The 26,890-nt window shown below is 46.8% G+C and overlaps 1 protein-coding gene across 14 annotated transcripts in view; it reads left to right on the top strand.

Moving 5' to 3' along the window:
• The window catches only part of LOC100623157, a 267,694-nt gene that overhangs the window by 169,765 nt on the left and 71,039 nt on the right, over positions 1-26,890 (top strand). For 8 of the 14 annotated variants that reach the window (XR_002344636.1, XM_021094309.1, XM_021094312.1 and 5 more), the window contains exon 7: positions 1,671-1,761. The exons of the other annotated variants lie outside the window; for them this stretch is intronic. Coding sequence is in view for 7 of the 8 variants with exons in the window: in XM_021094309.1 (XP_020949968.1) it covers positions 1,671-1,761 (91 nt within the window). In the remaining variant the exon portion in view is untranslated. The remainder of the gene's footprint in view (positions 1-1,670; positions 1,762-26,890) is intronic. 14 annotated transcript variants of the gene reach the window in all.

The raw sequence follows: 26,890 nt of genomic DNA, 5'->3' as shown, positions 1-26,890 counted from the left end.
GCAATGTCAGATCCTTAACCCATGGAATGAGTTCAGGGATCAAACCTGTGTCCTCATGGATGCTAGTCAGATTCATTTCCACTGAGCCATGACAGGAACTCCATGTATTACTGATGTTGGAATAAGACTTGTTTGTTTTGTTTGTTTAGTTTGTTTGTTTTTGTCTTTTTGCCATTTCTTGGGCCGCTCCTGCGGCATATGGAGGTTCCCAGGCTAGGGGTCCAGTCGGAGCTGTAGCTGCCAGCCTACGCCAGAGCCACAGCAATGCGGGATCCGAGCCGTGTCTGTGACCTACACGACAGCTCACGGCAACGCCGGATCATTAACCCCCTGAGCAAGGGCAGGGATCGAACCTGCAACCTCATGGTTCCTAGTCAGATTCGTTAACCACTGCACCACAACGGGAACTCCAAGACTTGTTTTTTATTATATGTCTAGTTATCTTGTCCCTTGAAAAAAATCAGTGATCTGTTTTTTTAATATCTCGTTTCTCTATTTTTTCAGCTTTTTTGAGGTATAATTGATATCAGTGATCTATTTGAACCTTTTATGTGGCACAAGAGAAATTATTTAGTTGCAGATCTTTTTTTCAGGAGATCCAAATGCCCCGGTCCAAGAAAAGAGAGAGAGAATTCTTACAGAACTTCCTCATTTCTTAGCTGTGTCTCTGTTCCCCTCCGATACATCGTACCAAAGACCAGCTCTTCCTGGCCATTCATGCCTGCTGCCAGCTCAGCTCAGAGCCTATTGCATGGATCTTGATGAGCTTCTCTGGTCACCCCTATTTGTGAATGAAGAAGAGCAGACCCTGTCCAGGAGGGGCCCTGAATAATAAAACACCACAGTTGGAACGTCAGGTTTTATTATTTATTTATGTATTTATTTGCCTTTTTAGGGCCACACCTGAGGCAAATGGAGGTTCCCAGGCTAGGGGTCCAGTCGGAGTTGTAGCCGCTGGCATGTGCCAGAGCCACAGCAACACTGGATCCGAGCTGTGTCTGCAACCTACAGCACAACCCACGGCAATGCCAGATCCTTTATCCACTGAGCAAGGCCAGGGCTTGAACCTGCATCCTCATGGATGCTAGTCAGGTTCGTTAACCACTGCGCCACGACGGAAACTCCAGGTTTTATTTATTTGTAAAGAGGCAATAAATTAAGGCAAACATGTTCTCAGGAAGGTTGAGGGTGTGTAATTGGGGAACATTGGGAAGTACCCCAAGAGTCCAGAAATGAGGGAGGAGAGAATGACCTCAGAACTAAGTGATGAAATCTACAGAATTGAATCAAAGCTGAGTTCTTCAGAGTCTGTCAACAGGAGGGTTCCTGGGAATATCTATCTATCTATCTATCATCTATCTATCTATCTATCTATCTATCTATCTATCTATCTAATGGATTTAGACGCATGTCTGGTTCAGGTAAGGTTGGCGGTGAGAGACTATGAGAGGCCCCTCCAGGCCCTCTCCAGGGAATCCTGGCAGCACCTCACCCGGTGAGCAGGGATGCCCCTGTGTGTAGATGGAGACCAAGCTGTGATGCCCCCAAAACACACCCTTCCACATACATTCTCTGATCTGCTCCATGTTCTCCTGCAGGAAGAGAATGTGCATTGTCCTCCGTGTGAACGGCCCTCTCTATTGATAAATGGGCATGCTGATCTTTTACAGTGGTCCCAGGAGCCAGCCTCATGGAACACAGCCCCCGAGAAATGGATGCCCTCTCTGTTTGTTGGCAACACCCAGCTACCAGGCCTGCAGGGTGAGTGGGCTGACCTTGCAGTTTGGCAGTTCTGCCAGCTGCCTTCCAGGAGGCCTGGCAAGATCAGGCCAGCCACACACTTCTGCTCCCCGCCCAGCTGCAGCCTTGGAGACTTTACTTCTAGACCAGTGACTCTCTATAGTTTTCCCTGTGTTTGGGCTCAATTGTGTCCCCCAAAGAGGCTGAAGTCCTAGGCCACAGTGTCTGTGAATGTGACTCTCTTTGGAAGTAGGTTTTTGCAGATGATTAAGTTAAGATGAGGTCATTACATAGAGAACAGACAAGTGGTTGCTGAAAGGGAGGGGGTGGGAATGGGAAGGACTGGGAGTTTGGGGTTAGCAGAAGCAAACTATTACATTTAAAATGGATAAGCAGGAGTTCCTGTTATGGTACAGCGGAAATGAATCTGACTAGGAACCATGAGGTTTTGGGTTCGATCCCTGGCCTTGATCAGTGGGTTAAGGATCCGGCATTGCTATGAGCTGTGGTGTAGGTTGCAAACTCGGCTTGAATCCGATGTTGCTGTGGCTGTGGCATAGGCTGGCAGCTGTAGCTCCAACTGGACCCCTAGCCTGGGAACCTCGGTATGCTGCGAGTGTGGCCCTAAAAAGCAAAAAAAAAAAAAAAAAAAGTAAAAATTAAAAAATTGGGTAAGCACGTGTTCCCATTGTGGCTCAGCAGTAATGAGGAACCATGAGGATGTGGGTTCAATCCCTGGCCTCACTCAGTGGTGTAAGGATCCGGCATTGCTGTAAGTTGTAGTGTAGGTTGCAGACATGGTTCACATCCCGTGTTGCTGTGGCTGTGGTGTAGGCCGGCAGCTACAGCTCCGATTTGACTCCTAGCCTGGGAACTTACATATGCTGTGGGTGCAGCCCTAAAAAGACAAAGTAGTAATAATAATAATAAAATGGACAAGCAATGAGGTCCTACTGTATCTTGGGGTAGACCATGATGGAAGATAATAAAAGAAAAGGAATGTGTGTGTGTGTGTCTGTGTGTGTCTGTGTGTGTCTGTGTGTGTCTGTATGTATATATAGCTGTATGACTGGGTCACTTTGATGTACAGAAGAAGTTGGCATGACATTGTAAGTCAACTATACTTTTAATTTTTTAGAAAAAAATCATCAAGTAAATGTAAAAAAAAAAAAAAAAAAGTTGAGGTCATTAGGGTAGACCCTAATTCAGTTTGACTGGTGTCTTTATAAAAAGGGGAATTGGGGAGATGATATGAAGATAAGGAAGAATACCGTCTCCATGCCAAGGAACTCCTGAGGCCACGGGAATCTAGGAGGAGGTATAGAACAGGCTACATACAGCTCTCAGAGAGAGCTTATCCTGCTGACACCTGGATTTCAAATTTCCAGCCCCTGAACTGGGAAACAATACATTTTTGTTGTTTAAGCCCCAGTTTGTGGAACTTTTCTATGGCAACCCTGGGAAACTAATACAGCCTGTACCAGACTTTTCACCAGGGAACTCTGAACGAAAGCTCTTAATTATGATGCACCATTTAGCCCTGGTCCCTGACATTACCTGTTGCTGGAAAAGCCATGCCCCAAGAATATGAAATACACTTGGTGTGGCCCTGGGGAGTCTCTGACTGTGGGGAATTTCTACCAGCAGAAACAGATGTTCTCCAGGGCTAAGTAGGTATTGTCTAGGGCTTCTTAATTTTTTAAGTTTATTTCAGATGAAAATAAGCATTTCAGGTTATGCATCTAATTATAAATTACCTAAATGGGTGTCTACCATTCTGCCCCAGACTTAAGTAAACATGGTCTGTTTATGTCAATGCTTTGCAAATCTTTAAAAATCTCCTTTGGACTTTTTAGCCCCAATCTAACCTTTCAATAAGAAAGTTCAGGCATTTTAAACTGTTTTCAGATGAAATATGTCATAATTTTTTAATGAAATAAAACATTTTCCGTACTTACTGTAAAGACAAGCTGTTGTGAATGACCTCAGAGGATTTATCTCCAACAAGTTAAAGGCAGAAATACTTGGTATTGAGCAAAAAGGTGACCATCAAGTTTCGACCAAGTAAACACGTGGGATTATAATGAATGTAATAGATGCTTTTTTTCTGTAATAGTCACTGTAGTTGAAATAATTAACTACGTTTCTGAAATAGTCCTTGTTTCATAAATTTTTTTTTGTCTTTTTAGGGCTGCACCCACGGCACATGGAAGTCCACAGGCTAGGGGTCGAATTGAAGCTATAGCTGCTGGCCGACACCACAGCCACAGCAACGCTGGATCAGGGCCATGTTTTCAAATTACACGGCAATGCTGCATCCTCTGAGCGAGGCCAGGGATCGAACTCATGTCCTCATGGATACTAGTTGGGTTCGTTATTGCTGAGCCATGACGGGAACTCCTGTTTCATAATTTGATGTACTTTTTTTTCTAGACTTACATTTTATAAGTATTAATTCTGGAAGCCATCCAATGCGTCCGACAGATTTTTTTTTCTCCCATTTTGTGGATTGAAACTAGTGAGACTACAGAAGGGCAAGTGGCTTGTCCAAAGCCATAAAGAATAAAAATTGCGGAAGAAACATGCATCTATCACAGTTTTTCCCTTCTCATTTCTTCCGTAAATATTTATCAAGAGTAGCCCTCATGTTCAAGCTCTTTGTCAGGTCTGTGATACACACAGGGTTCTTGCTTCAGACTGACATTTACTGAATGACTCCTGTGCCGAGGGCGCTGGCACTCGCCACTCTGTTAAATTACGTGAGTCCAGTATGGTTAACCCCATACTATGGATAAGAAAACCAAGGCTCAGAGGGGTTTGGTGTCCTGTACAAGGTTGCATGGTTAGTTCAAAACTGATCCCCCTGGGGTTGATTCCAGATATAAATGATTTTCAAATACATCATTTCTTCTCTTATACCAGGCAGTCCCCAAAATGAAGAGAATTTTTGTTAAATTATTCCTTAGCAACTACTACATGCCAGGAACCACATGAAGCCAGTTCATATCTTTATCTCATTTAATCCTCTGAATAACTCTTTAAGGTAGGACAATTATTTCTCCTTTTTTTTCTAGCTAGGAAAACAGAAACTTATGGATAGAAATAAGGTACTGTGTGTAAACTGTTACATTTAGAATGGATAAGCAATGAGTTCCTACTCAATAGCACAGACTATATGCAGTCTCTTAGGATAGACCATGATGGAAGGTAATATAAGAAAGGGAATGACTGGGTCACTTTGCTGTACAGAAATTGGCACACTATTGTAAATTAACTCTACTTTAATTTAAAAATTTAAAACTTTTTTAAAAAGAAAGAAATGAGGTATCATGGTCTGAAATTGGCAGAGGCAGAATTGGAGTCCAGGTCTCAGTGGCCGAGAGCCCACTTTTGTTCTGCATGGATGACAGTAGGTTATGAAGCCAAATGTGATGGTTGAAGAAAGTGCCATCACATCCCTACCGGATGCAGAGGAAGGAGCTGATGTGCTAAGGGGAGGGCGATCAGGGTAAGCTTCGGGCAACAGTGGGCACAGGAGAGGGGCTACAGAGGCTTCTCCAGGCAGAGCTGGTGAACGTGGGGAGGAGGAGCGAGGAGAAGCAGGAGTGACACACTTGCTCTCTTCCTCCCCTTGGCCACCGCTGTCCTGTGGGCCAGAGTGCCCTGGAACCTCTTAAATGCCGTGTGTGTGTGTAAGGTCAGAGAAATCTGATTGCAAATGCAGAGCTGAAAAGGGGAAGAGAAGAGGTGTGAAGGGATATTAGCTTGGACGCAGAGCAAGAAAATTTAAACTGGGAGCTGCCCGGCATATGCAGGAGGGGAGCCCCAGGCTGCAGCAGAGCAGGGTCTTGCTGCCTCCCAGTTGGCCCTTTGGCGTCTGCTTTTGGCTGCCCCCCTCCTTTGTGATTGCTTTTCAGATCTTTTCCACTTATATTTGCCTTGAGATAATCTTTTATGATGTTCAGTCTTTCAGGAACAGTAAAGATGTGGGGGAAATGTGCCCTCATAAGGGTCCCCACCTTTCTAAACCCATCCCTCTAATTTCTCTCTCTAGAGGGGCAGGGGAATTATTCTTTGCAAACAACTGTTGAGCTTCTCACAGGTCTTAGAGTTTGCTGTTGTGGGAAGAGCAGTGAGTTTCATGAAGTGACATCTTTTGGTCTGCAGGTCAGGGTCTTAGGAAGGAGAAGAGAGGAGAGTGCAGCTTGGGGTATAAACCCAGAGTTCATCGCCTGCCTCCGGCAGCATTTTCTAGCTGAGGGTCCCGCGATCTTTACCCCTCCTGACTATAAACTGTCAACAGGAGTAACATCGGCGCCTGCTCTGGAGGAAGTACGGGCGTGATGTCCGGTAGGGAGATGGCAGTAGACTTGCGTTGTATCTGAATCTGAGTCAGTACGTTCTCCATTCATAAGACTATTTTAGCAGCTACTTAACAACTAGTCCCCAATGCTGAAAGAAAATATCTTTCGAGTGACGTGGCAAGGGGCTGCAAAGGACGAGTCAAAGAGGTGGTTCACCATCCATGGTGAAGTCAGGCTCACCGGGAGGCAAGAGGTGGCTGGGTCTTCCGGAGCCAGCGATTTAGGAGGCAAATGCAAATGGGAGTGTCCCCACTGACATGCTGCTGTGCTGTGGGTGACTGCAGGCTGCACCCACAGAGCTTGGCTGATACAGAGGGGGAGCCTGCCTGGCGGGTAAAACGAGGTAAAGATGGCAAATGAACAGAGACAGGTAAAACCAGGGCAGATGGCCAGGACGCCAAACCCATGTCCAGTGGCATCCTAGACTCACCTTGGTAACCAGGTGTGGCCCTGCGAGGGGGCGGAGGTGCTCACTGTTGCAGTCCTGTTGGGGTGGCAGGCAGAGGGGGTGGGGGTGGGGAGAGCTGAACAGCACCGAGCAAATCTCCAGAGAGGTTTATCAAGCAGACATGCCCGAATTTTGGAAGAACAAGAAATACAGGTAAACGGCAGGTACTACGTCCTAGACTGAAACACACACAAAGTGATCATAAATCCCAAACTCAGATGTTGATTCTTATTTCAAGCAAAAGCGCCCGTGTTTTTAGCCACGCTTTGCCTGGAAAGGTTGTACAAAGGGCTGACACAAACCTTGTCTTCCCAAAGGAGCCGGGTTATCCCCGAGAATGAAAGAAGAATACACATGCAGCGTGAGAATTAAAATCAGGCAATCTTCCCCACCCCCCTCAACCGCCTTACTTTTAATAGTTATTTAGAAGAAATCTGCATTTTTCACTTGAAATGCGCTGTGCCTTTGTTGGCCAGCTCTGTGTACCAGTCTGCCTGGCTGTTTCCGCTGGCTTGTCATGCTCACTAATTAGAGAGCTGCCGCCTGATTCACCTTGTTAATTAGAGGGACTTGCACACGGAGCCCTTCGGGCAGTGTGCGAGAGAGCCTCGCACCAGTGCCCCGAGAACGATGCGTCTGTGAAGTCATTCTTCTCATCTACCTTCTATTTTTCATTTGAAATGAATAAATCATTGAGATTTTCCTTGTGGAGTGAGAATGCAAGAATTCACATCTCTGTCAGATGTAAATTACATGTGATCAATAGGAAGGGATGACTCGTGTATTGTACTTACATGATTTCCTAATTTACTTCTTGTCCGTGTATGAAAAATGGCATGAAATATGTGTCCCCTCTCCACGAATCGGTGTCCTTCATCTGGTTAAAGGAGAGTGTTGGGTGAGAAACATAGCTGCTTGGTTTGAGCTGTGGGGAGTCTGGGCTGGCGGGTTGTGTTTGCTTGCAGGGGGGAGGGAGGCCTCTGAAGCCCCTCCCCCACCCTGTCGCCCCCAGACCCGGTCCACTCGGGAAGAAACAGGGTGCAACAGGTAATTTTGATGGAGACATTCTTTTGTAACAGAGGAACCCCCCCCCCCACTTCTTGGAATTGAGACTTCAGATGTATAGTGTGTCTTTTTAAAAAATCAAAAATTTAAATAATAGTTTGGCTTGGACGTGATCACAGAAGGAGTAGTGCCTTTAAGCACCACATTTGCCCCCTGTTCCAACGGGTAAAGCATTTCGGAAATTAGTTTCAGTAGCCTTCTCTCCAACTGCTTGGCGAAAATGAAGCATTACGGTTAAACAAGAACAGGAAAAGGCAGTGAACTCTCATTGGTTGAAAGTAGGTGGTAAAAGTGTAGCTTTCCCATTAAAAAAAAAAAAAAAAAAAAAAAGACAGAGGGATAGGTCTCATCTGCACCAAGTCTGGGCGTTTTTGCTGAGAAGCCTGTTCAGTAACCCCATTATCATCCTGTGTGGTTAATTAATATCTTAAATAGGTTAACTTTTCTGCTCATCCATAGCATTTGCAGTCATTGTACAGGCTCACTGGCAGAGATTTTGGCAAAAGACTTGCAAATATTTCTTTAGAATAAGGAAAGACTTTTATACCGACTCTTCCTGGGAAAGGAACTCTTCTAGGTGCTATTTTCACCATTCTCAACATCCGATTGTGTGCCCACAAGCATGCATTGAGCACCTGCTGCATGCAAGACACTGCCCCAGCTCTGAGGGAAACCCCAGGACACGGAGGTCATCCATGTCTTCGGGACCCACGTGCAGATAAAGGAACCCAAGAGGAAGCAAATCTTTGCCACTGAGTGGTGGGTGCTGGGGAGCTTGCCCGGGGGAGGGCAGATAGGACTGAGGTCGCAGAGGGAGGGACATCTCTGAGGGCTGCTGGGACCTGACAGAGCTGGCCAGGCAGAGGAGGACTTGCAGGCAGGGAGCACAATACGTGCAAAGGTGAGGAAATGCCTGGCCTGTTGCAGGGGTGAGAGTGGCAGGAAGGCTAAAGGGTGAGTGTGTCAGGAAGGCTAGACGGTGAGTGAATTGGAGGAGAGGGGGCTTCAGGGGAGAAAGGCACCAGTCAAGTTCCCAAGGTCAACATTCCACCCTGGATGTCACCTCAGGTACCTGTGCAGCATTGCTGCTGGCACTGCTATAGCCTCAGCCTGGGTTGAGGTAGGGGGCAGAGGGGTCAGTGTGTGGCCACCCCAGGCCTGGCTTCAGGCTCAGCAGGAGCCCCCATGCAGAGCTGTAGGACTTCATAGGAGGATGAAGAAATGTGCCTGGCCTCTTCAGCACATCTGCCCTTCAAACAGCTCCAGCCCTGGGTGCAGAGCCTATTGGATGTAGAGAGTAGAAGGGGTGGTGGGAGTGGGTACTAACCTGCCAGGAATCTCTGTTTCTGCACCTGTTTGACCTTGAGAATTTTACTAAGGATCCAGGTTGCATGGGCCCTCAAGCAGCACTTCCCAAACACCTAGTTCAGTTCCTCAAGTGGGATTTGAGCACTTGCCCTTTGCTGGGCTTAGTGCAAAAAGCGAGGAATACAAAAATGAAAAAGACACCATCTCCTGCCTTTAAGAGGCTACCCAGGGGGAGGAGGGAGGGAGTGGGAGGGACTGGGAGTTTGGGGTTAGTAGATACAAACTATTACATTTAGAATGAATAAACAACGAGGTCCTACTGTATGGCACAGGGAACTATATCCAGTCTTCTGGGATAGACCATGACGGAAAAGAATACATATATTATATATATATATATATATCACTTTGTTGTACAGCAGAAATTGGCACAACATTGTAAATCGATGTTTTTATGCTTTAATAAAAATAAGTAAATTAGAGGAGTTCCCACTGTGGTGCAGTGGGTTAAAGATCTGGAATTACCACAGCTGTGACATAAGTTGCAGCTACGGCTCAGATTTGATCCCTGGACCGGGAACTTCCATGTGCCATGGGTGTGACCCAAACAAACAAACAAACCAAGTAAATAAGGGGGAAAAAGAAGTAGCTCACAAGAGAGGCAGAAGTGATGTATGTTTGCAGAGATGCGGAGAATGCACTGTTATGTATCAAGCAGCAGCCTGGAGAGGGAGACATCACAGGGGAAGAGACACTGGCACTGAGTTTTATAGCATGAATAGGATTTATTAGACTGGAGTGATGGGAAAGGGTTTTCTAAACAAGAGGTGGTAAGTGCAGAGCAAGGAGATGTGAACATGCACGGTAGGTTCAGTAACTACAAGGATTCATTCAGGTTCTGACTCAGGAAATGAGTCTGGAGGGTTTGCAGTAGGGTCCCAGGGGGACAAGGATTGGAGGCTTTGGGGCAGAGTGGAAACAGGATCAGATTTAAACGTAGAAGAGAGGCTTTTGCCAGCTTCTCCCCCACCGAGCTGTATGACACCAGGGCACTTTCTCTGATGTTCTCTAAGCTGTCATGCAATACCATGGAAAGGGCTCTTTTCCCATCCAGGAAAGAGCTAACATGGACAGGAGGAGATCCTGAGATGGAACAATTAGGGCTTTGGGGATGAGAAGGCAAAGCCATCCAGAAGGAGGCTTCCAGCTTTGGGGACTGAGCATCAGAGTGAATTAATAGCCTTCTATTTGTAGAGTCTAGCAGTTGCATCTTTTCTCCATGTGAGACTTCCTGCTTCACAGCTTACTGGTTTACAGCCATGGAAATGGAAAATCCAGCCACATTTGCGCCCACCTTCCAAGTGGTGTTGGATCTGATGATGAATTCATTTCTTCCAGGACACACCACTGCTTCTAAATTGGTTGTAAGATACTGGGAAAAAAAAGAAGTAAAACTGTCACTGTTTGCAGATGACATGATGCTATACATAGAATATCCTAAAAATGCTGCTAGAAAACTATTAGAGCTCATCAATGAATTCAGTAAAGTTGCAGAATACAAAATTAATACACAGAAATCTCTTGCATTCCTGTACATGAACAATGAAATATCAGAAAGAGAAGTTAAGGAAACAATTGCATTTACCGTCACATCAAAAAGAATTAAAATACCTAGGAATAAACCTACCTAAAGAGGCAAAAGACCTGTACTCTGAAAACTGTAAGACACTCATGAAAGAAATCAAAGATGACACAAACAGATGAAAAGATATACCATGCTTTTATGTTGGAAGAATCAATATTTCAAAATGACTATACTACCCAAGGCAAACTACAGATTCAGTGCAATCCCTATCAAATTACCAATGACATTCTTCACAGAACTGGAACAAAAATTTTTAAATTTGTATGGAAACACAGAAGACCCTGACTAGTGAAAGCAATCTTGAGAAAGAAAAATGGAACTGGAAGAATCAGGCTCCCTGGCTTCAGACTATACTACAAAGCTATAGTCATCAAAAGTGTATGACACTGGCACAAAACACAGATCAATGGAGCAGGATAGAAAGCCAGAGGTAAACTCACCAATATATGGTCAACTAATCTACAACAAAGGAGGCAAGAATATACAATGGAGAAAGATAGTCTTTTCAATAAGTGGTGCTGGGAAAACTGGACAGTACATGTAAAAGAATGAAATTAGAACATTCTCTAACTCCATACACAAAAATAAACTCAAAATGTGTTAAAGACCTAAACGTAATGCCAGAGACTATGAAACTCCTAGAGGAAAACACAGGCAGAATATTCTTGGACATAAATCGTAGCAGTATCTTTTTGGATCCACCTCCTAGAGTAATAAAAATAAAAACAAAAATAAACAAATGGGAGCTAATTAAACTTAAAAGCTTTTTCATAGCAGAGGAAACCATAAAAAAAGAAAGACAATCCACGGAATGGGAGAAAATCTTTGCAAACAAAGCAACCAGCAAGGGATTAATCTCCAAATATATGAATGTCTCATGCAGCTTTATATTAAAAAATACTCCAAATAACCCAATAAAAATAGGCAGAAGATCTAAATAGACATTTCTCCAAAGAAGAAAGATGGCCAAAAAACACATGAGAAGAACATCGCTAGTTATTAGAGAAATGCAGATCAAAACTGTAATGAGCTATCACCTCACACCAGTCAAATGGCTATCATCAAAAAATCTATAAACAATAAATGCTGGAGAGGGTGTGGAGAAGAGGGAACCCTCCTGTGATGTTGGGAATGTAATTTGGTGCAACCTATAGAAAACAGTCCCTTAAAAACTAAAAATAGAACTACCATATGATCACATAGCTGGAGGAAAACCACAATTCTAAAAGATACATGCAGTCCAGTGTTCACTGCAGCATTATTTAGCCAAGACATGGAAACAGCCTAAATGTCCATAGACCGAGGAACTTATGGATAAAGAAGACATAATACATATATACAATAGAATATTACTCAGCCATGAAAAAGAATGACAATGCCATTTGCAGCAACATGGATGGACCTAGAGAATATCATACTAAGTGAAGTAAGTTAGACAGAGAAAGACAGATATCATATGATATCACTTAAATGTGGAATCTAATAAAAATGATACAAAAGAACTTACTTATAAAACAAATAATCTCTCAGATTTTGAAATCAAACTTATGGTTACCATAGGGGAAACCATGGGGGGGGGGTGGAGGGATAAATTAGGAGGATGAGAATAACATATACACAGTACTGTATTTAAAATAGGTAGTTAATAAGGATCTACTGTATAGTACAGGGAAATGTGTTCAATACTCTGTAATAACCTATAAGGGAAAAAAGAATGATATATGTATATGTATAATTGATTCACTTTGCTGTACATTTGAAACTAAAACAACATTAGAAATTAAATATACCTCAATTTTTGAAAAAGTAATTTAGGGAGTTCCCATAATAGTTCAGCGGTTAACAAGCTGGACTAGCATCCATGAGGACACGAGTTTGATTCCTGGCCTTGCACAGTGGGTTAAGGATCCAGTGTTGCTGTGACCTGTGGTATAGGTTACAGACAGGGCTCGGATTCTGTGTTGGTATGACTGTAGCATAGGCTGGCAGCTACAGCTTTCATTCGACCCCTAGCCTGGGAACTTTCATATGCTGAGAGTATGGCCCTAAAAAGACAAAAAAAAAAAAAAAAAAAAAGTAATTTAGGCATGATTCTTTCCTCAAAAGAAAAAAAAAGATGTATAACGGCTGCCCTCAGTAGTATTGATAAACTGGGCTACAGGGCCATGCAGGTGTCCCAGTTACAGAAAAGTAGGCTGATCTGCTGAGCGCTCACAGCAAACCATGCACAATTGGCGACTGGTGAATCTGCACATAAAATGCAGGCAGCATCTGTTTTTTCCTGTTGGTCCTTTGTTTGACTAAAATGATCTTTTTTTTTTTTTTTTTTTTTTTTTTTTTTTAAGTTTTACCTTTTTAGGGCCATACTCTCAGCATATGGAGGTTCCCAGGCTAGGAATCGAATCAGAGCTGCAGCTGCTGGCCTACACCACAGCCACAGCAGTGCAGGATCTGAGCCTTGTCTCTGGCCTGCACCACAGCTCACGGCAATGCTGGACCCTTAACCCACTGAACGAGGCCAGGGATCAGACCTGTGTCCTCATGGATACTAGTTGGGTTCGTTACTGCTGAGCCACGAAGGGAACTCCAAAACAATCTTGAAGTCTAAATTGAAGGGCTCATTTTGAAACAACTTTTAAGCCATGTTTATGTTTCCAACTTTGGTGATTTTTGTGACTCTGCTCTGAAAACAAAGTGTTCGATGCCTTCTTAAGGGTGAGGATGTAGTCATGATTCTGTAATTATCTGTTGAGCACTCACTCCCTCCTTGCCAGGTTCTCTAACAGACACGGGAGGATTTGATTTCACCTTTGAGGTGCTCACTTTCTGGTGGGAGACGGAGACCCTTGGGCAGGCGCCACCCCTGCAGGGAGATGTGAGCTGGGACAGGATTCTGTCCACCAGAAGGCGATCAGGGGTTAATCAGACAAGGAACATGTTGGGGCGGGGCAGGGTGGTCAGGGAGTGTTTCCAGCAAAGGGTCGGGAAGATCAAGTGATGCTGGGGCTGGAAGGGATCAGGCGATGCCCCAGGCTGGAAGGAAGCTCGTGTTGCAGCTGCTGGACGGAGATTGAAAGAAAGCCGCTTGCAGACTGCTTTGGGTGGCCTGATATATGTTACATTTTCTTTTTAAATTAGCTGCCAACGTTTATTTTTAGCTGTGTCTGTGGCATGTGGAAGTTCCCAGGCCAGGGGTGGAACCTGAGCTGCTGCAGTGACAACGCTGGGTCCTTAACCACTGCACCACAGGGGAACTCCAGCTGCCAACATTTAAATAGTGAGAGGCTTCACATTGAAAACCAAACTAAGCCAGGAGTTCCCTGGTGGCTCAGCAGGTTGGGAAAAAGGTGTTGTCTCTGCTGTGGCTCTAGTTACTGCGCTGATATGGGTTCTGTCTCTTAACAGAGAGCTTCTACATGCTGCAGGTGTGGCCAAAAACCAACCAAACAAAAAAAACCAAGCCAAGTCTGGATTGGGGGGTTTCCTTAAAAATATGGCATCTGCATTCCCACCTGACAGAGGTTCTGGCCCCCACCCAAGGCATCTGAGTCTGGGACAGTGCAGAGGGGTGGGGCCTTGGCTAGGTGGTGGGCACCGTGTCCCACGGGCAGCAGAAAGCTCTCCAAGGGCTATGAGCTGGGAGCTACCTAAGCAGGTTTGTCTTTTGGAAAAGTGTCTCTGGTTATAGCCTGGAGAATGGATTTGATGGGGCCAGACAAGTGTCCTTCATAACACTTCATGGGATGGGTGATGGGGAGACTTGCGGTAGATGAATAGTGGCCCCCCAAAGACATCAGATGCTAATTCCTGGAACCTGTGAACATTCCCTTTTAGAGAAGAAGAAGAAACGACTTTACAGGCATGAGCGAATGACGCTTTGGGGATTGGGAGATTATCCTGGATTATCCAGGTGGGCCTCAAATGCCTGTCACATGTCTCCTTCGAAGAGGGAGGCAGGGGGAGATTTGATACAGATAGAAAAGGACGCAGTGGGACCATAGAAGCAAAGGCAGGAGGGATGCGGCCACAAGCTAAGGATGGAGGGGCTCAGAACAGATTCTTTCCTGGAGCCTTGGGAAGGAGTGTCGGCCTGCTAACGCCTTGGCTTCCACCCAGGGATACTGATTTCTAACTTCCACTCCAAAACACTCAGAGAATCCATTTCTGTCCTTTTAACCTCCCCCCACCCGCACTGGGGAGGGCAATCTTCTTGACACAGTCTACCGATTCAAGTGTTAACTCCATCCAGAAATACCCTCACGGACCCACCCAGGATAATGTTCAGCCAAATAGCTGGGCACTCCACAGCCCAATCAAGCTGACACATAGAATTACCCATCACATTGGTCCTGGGGTATTACCCCTCCACCTCCTGCTGAGTAGCCTCTCCTGTGGCCTTCAGAAAGTCTGATGGGTCCTGGGGGTGCCTTCGAGGTGGGACCCAGGCTGTGTGCCTGGGAGCATTCACAACTGCTGTGTGGACATCAGGTGTGCCCGGGGATGGGGGTGGGTATGGCTAGGGCATGTCAAGCATCTGCCCCAAGGCTCCTGAGTTTATTCCTTGGGTGAGTGGGGAAGCCCAGTAAGAGGAGCAAGGGTCTCGGGTGATGCAGCGTTTAGTCAGCGTCAGGTTGGGTTTGCACATGCAGGGACAGGCAGGCAGGGTGAGCTGGGGCATGGCTTCGGCCCTGGAGCCCTGGAGTGGGAGACCAGCTGCAGAGGAGCAAAGGGACTCAGTCTAACCACAGTGGTGGGGTGGGGTCGGGGAAGGGGATTGAGGAGTCGAGGACACTCTCTTCAAGGAGAACCATAAGAGGCTGAGGGAGAGTCAGAGGAAAAGGAGCACTTAAAAAAAGATTATTCCGTCAGTCAGTCAACAAGCATTATTGAGTGCCTAAATCTATGATAGTCCCTGGGGATACAACCGTTATCAACACACACTAAGCTTCTGTCTTCCGAGAGGAAACGTAATAAGAAACATCATCATTTCAGACACTGTAAACATGTAACAAAAATAAAACAGTTTCAGGTACTGATAAGAAGCATGAAGAAATAAATCTGGGCCATGTGAGAGTGAGTGACAGGGCTATTTCAGCTGGACTAGTTAGGGAAGGTCTCTCCGAGGAGGTGAAAACTTCTGTGACCATCGGGGGGTGAGAAGGACCCCTCTGGGCAGAGAATTGGGGGAGGGTGTGACTGTGCCAAGGCCCTGGGGTGGATTTCGAGGGAGAGGGGGAAACCGTGTGCCTGCAGCAATGAGAGAGTGGGTGAGTAACAGGGTCGAGGCCGGAGGGCATGGTAAGCCGTCAGTGGGGGGTGGGGGTGGGGAGTTGGAGGGGTTAGGGGGATGGGGGGTGGGAGGGGGTCTTGAGGTGAGTCTAGTTGCCTTCTGAAGCTCTTGGAGCTACTCAAGCAGGGAATGGCACGATCTGATTTACATATTTAAAAGGTTCCTCTGGCTTTTGTGGGGAGAATGAACTTGAAGAGGGCAGAGCGAAGGCAAGGAGGCTAGTGAAGAGGCCCTGTGGTCCTTCAGGCTGGGGGTGGTAGGGGAGATCTGGGCAGAGATGGGCATTGCAGAGACGGGCCTGTCTGGAGGTTTGAGGATCACAATGATTCTCAGAAGGACGGCATTACCATTTCTAGGTCATGGTGCCACAGCAGTGATGTAATGTGTATTAAATAGAGAAGAAACTTGATAATTGCCTGGCATCAGTTCACAGGTAGTGTATTCTATGAAGTATGTGTTGTTAGCAGGTATTAGACTTGTTTAGGAGGACTCCATCACTTAATGAGCTGTTGTGATTGGCTTGTGAAAAGTGTACCTTTTTTAAAAAAATCGAAGTACTGTTGCTGTACAAATAATATGAATATAATATAATACAATACAAGTTACAGGTGTACACTATGGTGATTCGCAATTTTTTTTTTTTTTTTTTTTTTTTTTTTGTCTTTTTAGGGCCGCACCTGTGGCATGTGGAAGTTCCCTGGCTGGGGGTCAAACCGGAGCTATAGCCACTGGCCTATGCCACAGCCACAGCAACGCCAGATCCGAGCTGTGTCTGCAACCTACACCACAGCTCATGGCAATGCTAGATCCTTAACCTGCTGAGCGAGGCCAGGGATTGAACCTGTGTCCTCATGGATGCTAGTCAGATTTGTTTCTTCTGAGCCACGACAGGAACTCCACATTTTTTAAAGGTCATAATCCATTTATAGTTTATTATAAAATAATGGTTATATTCCCCATTTGTACAATATATCTTTATAGCTTATTTTACTTATTTATTTATATTTTTATTTTTTTCTTTTTACGGCTGCACCGGCAGCAAATAGAAGTCCCCAGGCTAGAGGTCGAAGCGAAGCTGCAGCTGCTGGCCTACACCACAGCCACGGCAACAGCCACATCAACACTAGATCCAAGCCGCCTCTTCAACCTATGCCAAACCTTGTGGTGACGCTGGATCCTTAACCCATTGAGCAGGGCCAGGGATAGAACCTGCATCCTCACGGATACTACATCAGGTTCTTAACCCACTGAGCCACAGCGGAAACTCCAAGTAGCTTATTTTATACCTAATAGTTTGTACCTCTTACTCTTCTACCTCTATATTGCCCCTCCCCCACCCTCTCCCCACTGGTAACCATTAGTCTGTTCCCTGTATCCATGAGTCTGCTTTTTTTTTTTGTTATATTCACTAGTTTCTTGTGTTTTTAAGATTCCACATATGTATGATCATCATGCAGGATTTGTCGTTCTCTGTCTATTTCACTTAGCATAATGAACCTCCAAGTCCATTCATGTTGCTGCAAATGCAAAATTTCATTCTTTTTTTTGGAGTTCCTGTCATGGCGGAGCCAAAACCAATCCCACTAGGAACCAAGAGATTGCAGGTTCGATCCCTGGCCTCGCTTGGTGAGTTATGGATCCGGCATTGCCGTGAGCTGTGGTGTAGGTTGCAGACATGGCTTGATTCCGAGTTGCTGTGGCTCTGGTATAGACCAGCAGCAACAGCTCCAATTCGACCCCTAGCCTGGGAACCTCCATATGCCACAGGTGCAGCCCAACAAAGACAAAAAATAAAATTCATTCTTTTTTAATGGGTGAGTAATATTCTACTGTATATATGGACCACATCTTCTTTTGCCATTCATCTGCATGGATGGGCACTTAGGTTGCTTCCATATCTTGGCTACTGTAAATAGTGCTGCTATGATGTATCTTTTCAAATTATCATTTTTGTGTTTTTTGGATATATACGCAGGAGAGGAATTGCTGGGTCACATGGTAGCTCTCTTTTTAGTTTTTTGAGAGGCATCCATAGTGGAAAAGTACCTTTAAGAGAGGTAGACTTTCCCAATCCACCCGCAACTGAAATGGAGCTTTCAGAGAGTGAGTGCTTTTCAACAACCAAAGGCCTGGGTTGGGAGAAGGCCTGTTCCTGGGGACACTTAGACCTGCTGCTCTGGCCCTTGCCACATCCCTCTTGAGGACGGATTTGGAGGGAGAATGTAAGATGGCTCTTGATGGGGCTGCACCCAGGCTCTTCCCTTGGCCTGGAGATGCTGTGGGGGAGGCAGCAGTGGGGAGAGCCATGGGCCAGCTGTGGGCAGAGGCGTCTGCTCACCCTATGTCAGTGGGTGGGGAGGAAAGCTGGAGGACCAGGGTCCAGAGCTGTGCTATAGGAAGAGTCTGGCTGGGCACCCACTGCCCAGAAAGGGTGGATTCTTGTGCCAGACCCTGGTGACCTCAAGAAAGCTTTTAGGGGGAAATGTATCTTATTTGCTGGCTTTGGTGGGGAGACGTGCTGACTTAAGTTCAGCATAGGTGAGCAACGTGAAGAGGCCAGATCACCACCACTCCCTGCCTCCTTGCCTGACTCTGGACCACTGATGGCAGGTGTCCCACTGCCTACAGCCAGTGAGGGACTTAAGCAAACCAAGGAAAAGTCCTTGCTCTACCCTTGTGAGCTTCAGTCTTCTTCAGCTGTGAAATGGGAACAACCCCGCCTGTCCTGAGTTCAATGAAAACTAAATGGAGGTAATGGCAGAGTGGGTGTGACAGTTTGGATAAAACTTGAAGATGTCATGCTAAGTGAAAGAAGCCAGACATTAAAGGACAAACTGTTGTATGATTCCATTTATATGAGGTGCCCAGAAGCGGCAAATCCATAGAGACAGAAAGTAGAATAGAGGTTCCCAGGGGCCAGGGGGCAGGGGTGGGTGAGTGGAGGGAGGAGTGGAATGTTATTGTTTAATGGGTACAGTTTCTGTTTAGGATGATAAAATAGTTCTGGAAATAGCAGTAATGGTTGCACAATGTGAATGTACCTAATGCTGCTGAATTGTACACTTAGAAATGGTTAAAATGGTACCTTTTATACTATATATATTCAACCATTAAAAAAAAAAAAAAAAAGGAAAGACAAGCACCTTCTGAAGAACCCAAATTGGTCTTCCTGGGGCTGTTGTGGACCTGGCTAGATCCTAGCCCAGACCTGGACCCCAGCTGTCAGGGATATGACACCTAAATAGAGACAATTTTGCAAAGAACTAAAGTAGGTGAAAGCAGAACCTCATCACTGGTAACCCTCGTGGTTATCTATACATTTTTCTTGCTTTCTTTTTGTCTTTTTAGGGCCACACTCACGGCATATGAAGTTCCCAGGCTAGGGGTTGAGTTGGAGCTACAGCTGCCAGCCTTCACCACAGCCACAGCAATGCCAGATCTGAGCCACATCTGCGACCTACACCACAGCTCACGGAAGTGCCGGATCCTTTAACTCACTGAGTGAGCCCAGGGATTGAACCCGTGTCCTCATGGATACTAGTCGGGTTCTTTACCTCTGAGCCACGATGGGAACTCCTATACATTAAGGTTTTCTGTATTTTTATACCTGGGTTTTTATTGTTGTGGTGTTTAGCATTATTTCATAATAAGCATTTCCCCATATCACAAGAAACTCTCTGTAAAGCATTCTAGCGGCCACATGCAATCGCCATAATTCCCTTGATGAATCACAAATGTTGCTTATTTAAGGTCTCACAATTTTGCACGCTATGTACAACCCTTTGATCCACATCTTTGTGCATAAATCTCTACCTACTCCCTGAATCTCTATTTCCCTAGGATGAGTTTTTTTAGAAGTAGAATTACTTGGGCATAAGATTGAGCCCTTACAGAAGTTCCTGTCGTGGCTCAGTGGTTAACAAATCTGACTAGGAACCATGGGGTTGTGGGTTCGATCCCTGGCCTTGCTCAGTGGGTTAAGGATCCGGCATTGCTGTGAGCTGTGGTGTAGGTTGCAGACGAGGCTCAGATCCTGCGTTGCTGTGGCTCTGGTGTAGGCCAGTGGCTACAGCTCAGATTAGACCCCTAGCCTGGGAACCTCCATATGCTGCGGGAGCGGCTCAAGAAAAGGCAGAAAGATAAAAAAATAAGATTAAGCCCTTACAGTGGTTTGTCCCACAGTGGCAGGTCTATTTCAGGAGGGAGGTACCTTTGGCATTTTCATCTGGGGGATGGGTACCCTCTCCTCAGAGCCCAGCCCACCACCTGTGTCCCAGCACTGTTGATTCCACGTGGAGAAAAGGGCATCTGGGTTTAACATGCATCACTCCTGAGAGAGGCCCTGCCCATCCCACTGGTGGCCACATGGAGCTCCTGTGCCTACTGACCTTAGAAGATGGAATTGACGAGAGGGAGCAGGTGTTAGAGGCCATCCCCAAGCAGAACCGAGCTCTCCAGACTGTGCTGCAGCCTTGCTTCTCATAAGGTAGACTTAGCTCAGAAGACAGAAGGCTTTCCAGCCCCATTTGCTGTCCAGCCAGTATGGTTTTTGCCTAGTGCCTGGTAGTGTTCTCAGGTGGCTGTCAGGTGAGAATGCTGAATTCTAACCACTTGATGTAGGTCCCCAGAACTCTGTCCCTTTGGAGAAAGAATTCGACCGAGACTGAGAGTATTGAGGCAAATAAGTTTTCATTTAAAGAGAGACTGAGAGGAGTTCCTGTTGTGGCTCAGCAGAAACGAATCTGACTAGTGTCCACGGATGCAGGTTCGATCCCTGGCCTCTCTCAGCTAGTTAAGGATCCAGCATTGCCGTGAGCTGTGGTGTAGGTCGCAGATTTGGCTCAGATATGGCATTGGTGTAGTCCAGCAGCTGCAGCTCCGATTAGATCCCTAGCCTGGGAACTGCCATATGCGGCCAAAAAAAAAAAAAAAAAGAGAGCGAGGGCGTGAGCAGAAAAAAAGAGAGAATAGGAATGGGAAAACTACAGGCACAGGCAGCGGGTTGGGGGCGGAGCAGACTGTATAAAGGGAGAGAGAGACAGACAGAGAGGAAGAGAGAAACCCTTGCTTTGAAGGTCCTTTAAATCACTCCTAAGAGGGCGGTCCTTCCAGACTTCCTCTGCCCAGTTGTTTTTCTTCATCTGGCTTTGGCCTGACTCAGGCCCTGCCCTCAGGATGGATTTTAGCACAGGGGTATCTGGGAAGTTGAGAGGAAGTGCTGTGGTCGGGCGCCCCTTCTTTCTCTGACCCCAAGGAATCTTTGTGTGAGTGTGTGGTTCCAAGGTCTCCTTCCAGAAAGGGAAAGTGATGATCTCTTTTATCCAAACAGGATGCAGCTTTTATCTTGAAGTCATCTGTCCTCAGAGAACAGATTATAGTTGCTCAGCCCGGGACCCATCCATCTCCTGCTTCAGGCTCCTAGAGAAGCAGAGGGAGAGAGAGATTCAGGGTGTGGAAGAGAGGCGGAGGCACATTTGGAGAGTGAGTGCTACCAGCCTCCACCCTCAGATCTTACAGAGGTGCCGGTGCTTGGCTGGAACAGGCCGAGGCCCCCAGACATCCTGGCCTCCACTTCTGGCTGACTCTGGACCCTGCTCTGCCACTTCCCTCCTCGTGACCTTGGCCACGTTTCCGAACGTCACTGTGCCTCCACTTCCCTGTCTGTGACAGCGGCTAATAATTCTTATTTCCCAGGGGTTGTGGTGAGGGTCAAGGTTATGGGTGTCAAAGCACCAGGCCCAGACCTGTGTGACCAAGCAGCACAGACTCTGCCAGCCACTCACCCTCCACTGCCGCTCACAGGACAAGCAGACCTTCCTCCTCCACATGGCTTTCTCCCCAGTCATCAGCAGGGTGGGCATGGAGCTGGGGTGTGCAATGCCCAGCACCTGGGGCGGGGGGTCATCTCAGACGTGAGAGCCGATGCTGGTCTCCCACTTCCCAGTCTCTCAGCGAGAGGCTCCTCCTTTGCACACAAGGCTCCTGAACCCACCCAGGGCCCCTTATGCCAGCTCTCCAGGGTCCGCACTGCTGTTTGAGGTCTTTGCTTTCTTGGTGATCATTTTTAGCAAGTAGACCCTCATCTTAATGTATTCAGCAGACATCTGACAATTGTGATAACCCTGACGGGTGGTGAGCAGGGCAAATTAGCTAAAAGATGATTGATTTTTTTTATGCGCAATTTTATCTTCAACCTTTCCCAGCAACGTGCTCTACCAGAGTAATAATTTCTTCTCCCAGGTATTTGCCAGTATCGAGATTGCACATCTATTTACGGTTGCCTGGAAGCCCCATAATTACAATACAGTCCAAGTGCCCATTTTCTTTCCTTGACTACAAATAGGGATCAATCGAATTTTAAATGACCGCTCCAGGCTGGCTCCCGATCGTGACCTTTGTAAATGATTAGAGCTCACCACTGTTGCTGTCTGCCCAGAAAGAGTGAGCGGGCAGAGCTTTCTAACTGGCATTTAATCTGGACGCAGGCCAAAGATATTCCAGTGGAAACCGGCCAGGAGCTGCCGGTGGAGAAAGGGCTTGTGGACTTTCTGTCTGCCCCAAGGACACTTCCAAGGCATCCCTCTCACCCCCTTTCCTTTATCCAGGTCCTGGGTTCTAAGGCTGTCTGTGGATGGAGCTGCACTCAGCACCCTTGTGGGCTGAATTCAGAACATCCTTGCAAGTTTTAAACCTGCAGATAAATATCATTTTTTGCCAGAAAGAAGTTTCTCTCTTCTGTATCTTCTTTAAAAAAAAAAAAAAAAAAAAAAAAAAAAAAAAAGCAGTGAGTTTGATCTCAATGGTCAGCTTTAAGTCGTGAAGCCTGAGAAGGTGTCAGGGTAAACAATTCTTACTGAAGAAGCTGGGTCCAGGCCTTGCCTTGAACTTCCATTTAACGCCCAAGCTGTCTTCAGGGCCAGGGTTCTGATTCAGGCTGGAGCCAGCAGCAGTGTGTTTGAGTAGCCTTGAGGTCCCTGATGGGCTGCCTGAAGGTACACGGCTGAAGCCCAGCTGCAGAGCCTGGAACGTGGGCCTTCTGCCTTTCAGGGGTGGGAGGTGGGGACGGCTGCTTCCCACCCACCTCCTTTGATGGCAATGAAGGGGCCACAGGGAGGTGAGAGAGCCTCAGTGTGGCTGCCAGCCCCACTTCAGTTTCTTGAACAGCAGCTGTTAGGAATGATTTGCTACCTTTGTGGGTGGTCAGGCTGTGTCACTGAAATACACTCTTGTTGGCCTTGACTTTCCAGAGTCTTATTCTAGGCAATAGCAACATGTTTCCTTCTGGGCATTGGTTCTCTGGCTGTCTGCTACTAGCGCTGTCTGCTACTAGCACTTTCTTGGGTTTCTCTGAGAATCCCTTGGCTCAGCCTTGGTGCCCACTAGCTCTCTCGACACCCTCTGTCCCTCTGCAGCCAGGCCAGCCTCCCTGGGACTGACCCTCTCCAGCACCTGCTTATCAGCTGCTACCCACACAATGCCCCAGAGCACCCTCACCATCACCCCCACACCCCCCTAGTCCACCTGCATCCAGACCCCCTGAGCGCTCCAGGCAGCAGGGCTGGCTCCTGCCCAGGACACAGACTGGTTCCCCCAGTCCCCGCCTAAGCACCAGAGTCTATTGTTACAGACCCTGCAGCTTCTTGTCGCACCAGTCCTCAGGGAATCTTGTTTCCCCTACCAGCCCACACAAGACCTCTTTGGCTCTGGGACACCTGAGGAAACCTGGGGGCTGGATAAGCTGAGATGTGTCAGCAAACAAAGCTTGATCCCGTGGTCAACCTCCTAGCATCTCTGCAGTGCAACTGCTAATGGAAATTCTTATTAAAGCACCAGTGTTCCCAGAAGTGAAAGCCATCATTAAGAATTACAATCTAAAGTCATATGAAGGAATTCCCATTCTGGCTCAGGGGAAAGAACTCAACTAGTATCCGTGAGGATGGGGGTTTGATCCCTGGCCTTGCTCAGTGGGTTAAGGATCTGGCGTTGCCGTGAGCTGTGGTATAGGTTGCAGATGCGGCTCGTATCTGGTCTTGCTGTGGCTGTGGAGTAGGCCAGCAGCTGTAGCTCTTATTCGACCCCTAGCTTGGGAACTTCCATATGCCACAAGTGCGTCCCTAAAAAGCAAATAAAATAAACTAAAATCACATGAAAAGTCTCAAACCAACCACTGTGTTATTCTGCTGCAGAAGTCTGTGGAAGGTGACTGCTGAGGCTGTGTTCCCCCATGGGTCGCAAGCATGCCTGTATTCTTAAAAACTTAGAATTTGGGAGTTCCTGCCATGGCTCAGCGGCTAGCATCCATGAGGACATGGGTTTGATCCCTGGCCTCGCTCAGTGGGTTAAGGATCCGGCATTGTCGTGAGTTGGTGTAGGTCGCAGATGTGGCTCGGATCCTGCGTTGCTGTGGCTGTGGTGTATGCTGGTGGCTACAGTTCCGATTCAACCCCTAGCCTGGGAACCTCCATATGCCCTAAAAAGACAAAAAAAGAAAAGAAAAAAGAAAGAAAGAAAAGAAAACTTAGAATTTGGAGGACAAATTTCTCCCTTTGCCACAGATGTGAAAGTGAGCTGGCTTAGCTGAACAAAGGCAAAGAGCCGCATAGCATCAGTAGACTCCAGCCCTTGAAAGGCAACAAGGTGAACTCACCTGAGCTCTTTCTCCAGGTGGGAGGTGAGCACTAGCTTCTCTGTCTCATGCCTACAGGTTTCCTTCCATTTGATCCTTGAAATGCATCAAACCCCAGCACCCTGTGTCTCCTTGGTCCCGCCCCTTTATTTATAGAGCAAGAGCGTGTAATCTTACGGGTTGGGGTTGAAGTCAGAGGGCTTTTCCAGGTGTCGTCACTGGGTTTTAATGTATACGTTCTAGCAGGCCCCAGGAATGTGAACGCAGTGTATTTCACGATATTGCTGTTATGGTACATTCAAGGATTACAGTTTGAAGCAATTGATTTAATTCTCCAGTACCGTGGCAGTCTGGAAGCGTGAGATGTGTTTTGTGTGCCATCAGGATGGGCTCTAAAACGTGTCCTTGGGCTCAGCAGCACATCTGAGCCTGGAGCCAGAAGCTGTGGAACTGCCATCCCGAAGCCCTTGACATCATCAGGCATTAGTCCCAGGTGTGGCTGGGGACGGTGGAGCGTCTTGACTGTGGAAAATGCCTCTACCTCTTTTTTTTTTTTTTTTTTTTTTTTGTGCTTACCTTTTGTTCCCTCCCTAAAGAGCGGCGACTTTGCTGATTTCAGTTTAGTTTATTTTCCCACTATTAACATGTGTACATGTAAGTGTTTTCAAAGATGCTTACATTAGTGTCATGTTTTGCAGATAATGTGTAACAGTAGGATTTAGGTGAGAATCTTTAGTGCAGACTCTATTGCTCCTGGTAACGAAGGAAGTGCATGGCAGTGAGGTATGATAATGGATCTTGCCACAGGCAAATTGTACCTCTTGAATTTCACCTTGGTCTTGGCACATATACCGTTAGGAATTATTCTGATTAGAATAATGGCCTGCATTTTAAAAGTGTCTAATTTGCACTTAAAGTCACGGTCGAACCTTTGTGGGGATGTTACTTTTGCAGTGTTCGGCAGATCCTGCAGACAACCCAAAGGCCAGAGCGAAGGGACAGGAGTCGGCTCTTGGCAGGGACGTTGATCAGTGTCTGTAGATGATGAATGTTTGATTGTGGTGGGGGGTGTGGGGGGGTCGGGGTTGGGTAGTGTTCTAAATTCTTTTCTGAATCCTTATGTTAGGAAATTCAGAAGAGGCAGTACCTAAGTGCCCCCAAGATCCTGGAATAATCTACTTGTGTAGCCAAGTAAATATAGCATAACCTCAAACCCAGACCCATTGGCAGGGGCAACACCAGCAAAGAAAATGGCTTTCGTGAATGAAAATTTAGCTGAAACGGGCAAGGTCAACAGCCGTGGTTTTTTTTTTTTTTAGGACCGCACCCACAGCATGTGGAGATTCCCAGGCGAGGGGTGGAATCAGAGCTACAGCTGCCAGCCTACACCAGAGCCACAGCAACACAGGATCCGAGCCGTGTCTGTGACCTACACCACAGCTCCTGGCAATGCTGGATCCTTAACCCACTGAGTGAGGCTAGGGATCAAAACCCACGTCCTCATGGATACTAGTCAGATTCGTTTCCACTGAGCCACAACAGGAACTCCCTAAACAGCCGTATTTTTCATCCTGTGTTCCAGGAAACACTCATGCTTCAGGAACTGGTGAAAAAGGGCTACAGGATAAAAATGTTTCATCATCGAGGCAGTTTGGGAAGTATTAGGTCAAACCATGTGAGACAGGTTTCTTTCTCTTTTTTTGGCCATGCCCGTGGTATACAGAAGTTCTCAGGCCAGGGATCAAACTCATGCCATAGCGACCTGAGCCACAGCACTAACAGCAACACAGCCAGATCCTCAACCCTCTGTGCCACCAGGGAACTCCCCAGACAAGTTTCTTTACCAGCTTGCACCATGTACCTCCCGCTGCCCCTGTGATCCTGGCTCAAGCCTCCATCCCCACTCACCTGGACAAATGCGGCAGTTTCCACCTGGTACCCTGGCATATTTTTGTCCTCCAGAACCCATTTTCCACACACAGCCAGAGGGGACTTTTTAAAGGGTGATTTGGCATGTCCCCCACCCCTACCTAAAACCTTCTAATGGTTTCCCACCTCACGCAGAATAGACCTCAGCTGTGATGGTGGCCTGAGGCCCGCCCGCCCTTGTCCTGCCTCTCCTCTCCTCTTCTCCACCTCTCCAGTTCCACTCTCCTCCCCAAAGGCTGCAGCCACTCTGGTCTCTTCAGTCCTTGGAACAGCTCAAGTCCTTTTCTGCCTCAGGGCCTTTGCAAGTGCTATTTCTCGGCCTGGAAGATCTTCCCTCTGATCTTCTCCGTTAGCTGGTTAGCTTCTCCCTGTCATTCAGGTCACAGCTCCAAACCACCTTGGGAGAGGTGCTTTTCCCATCACCAGCTCTGTCCCAATGTACTGTTCACATGTGTTATTTTCTTTAGAGCACTCA

The sequence above is a fragment of the Sus scrofa genome, chromosome 6 (assembly GCF_000003025.6).
Source record: "Sus scrofa isolate TJ Tabasco breed Duroc chromosome 6, Sscrofa11.1, whole genome shotgun sequence".
Lineage (NCBI taxonomy): Eukaryota > Metazoa > Chordata > Mammalia > Artiodactyla > Suidae > Sus > Sus scrofa.
The sequence above is the reverse complement of the archived record's forward strand: the minus strand, read 5'-3'. Positions and strand labels throughout refer to the sequence as shown.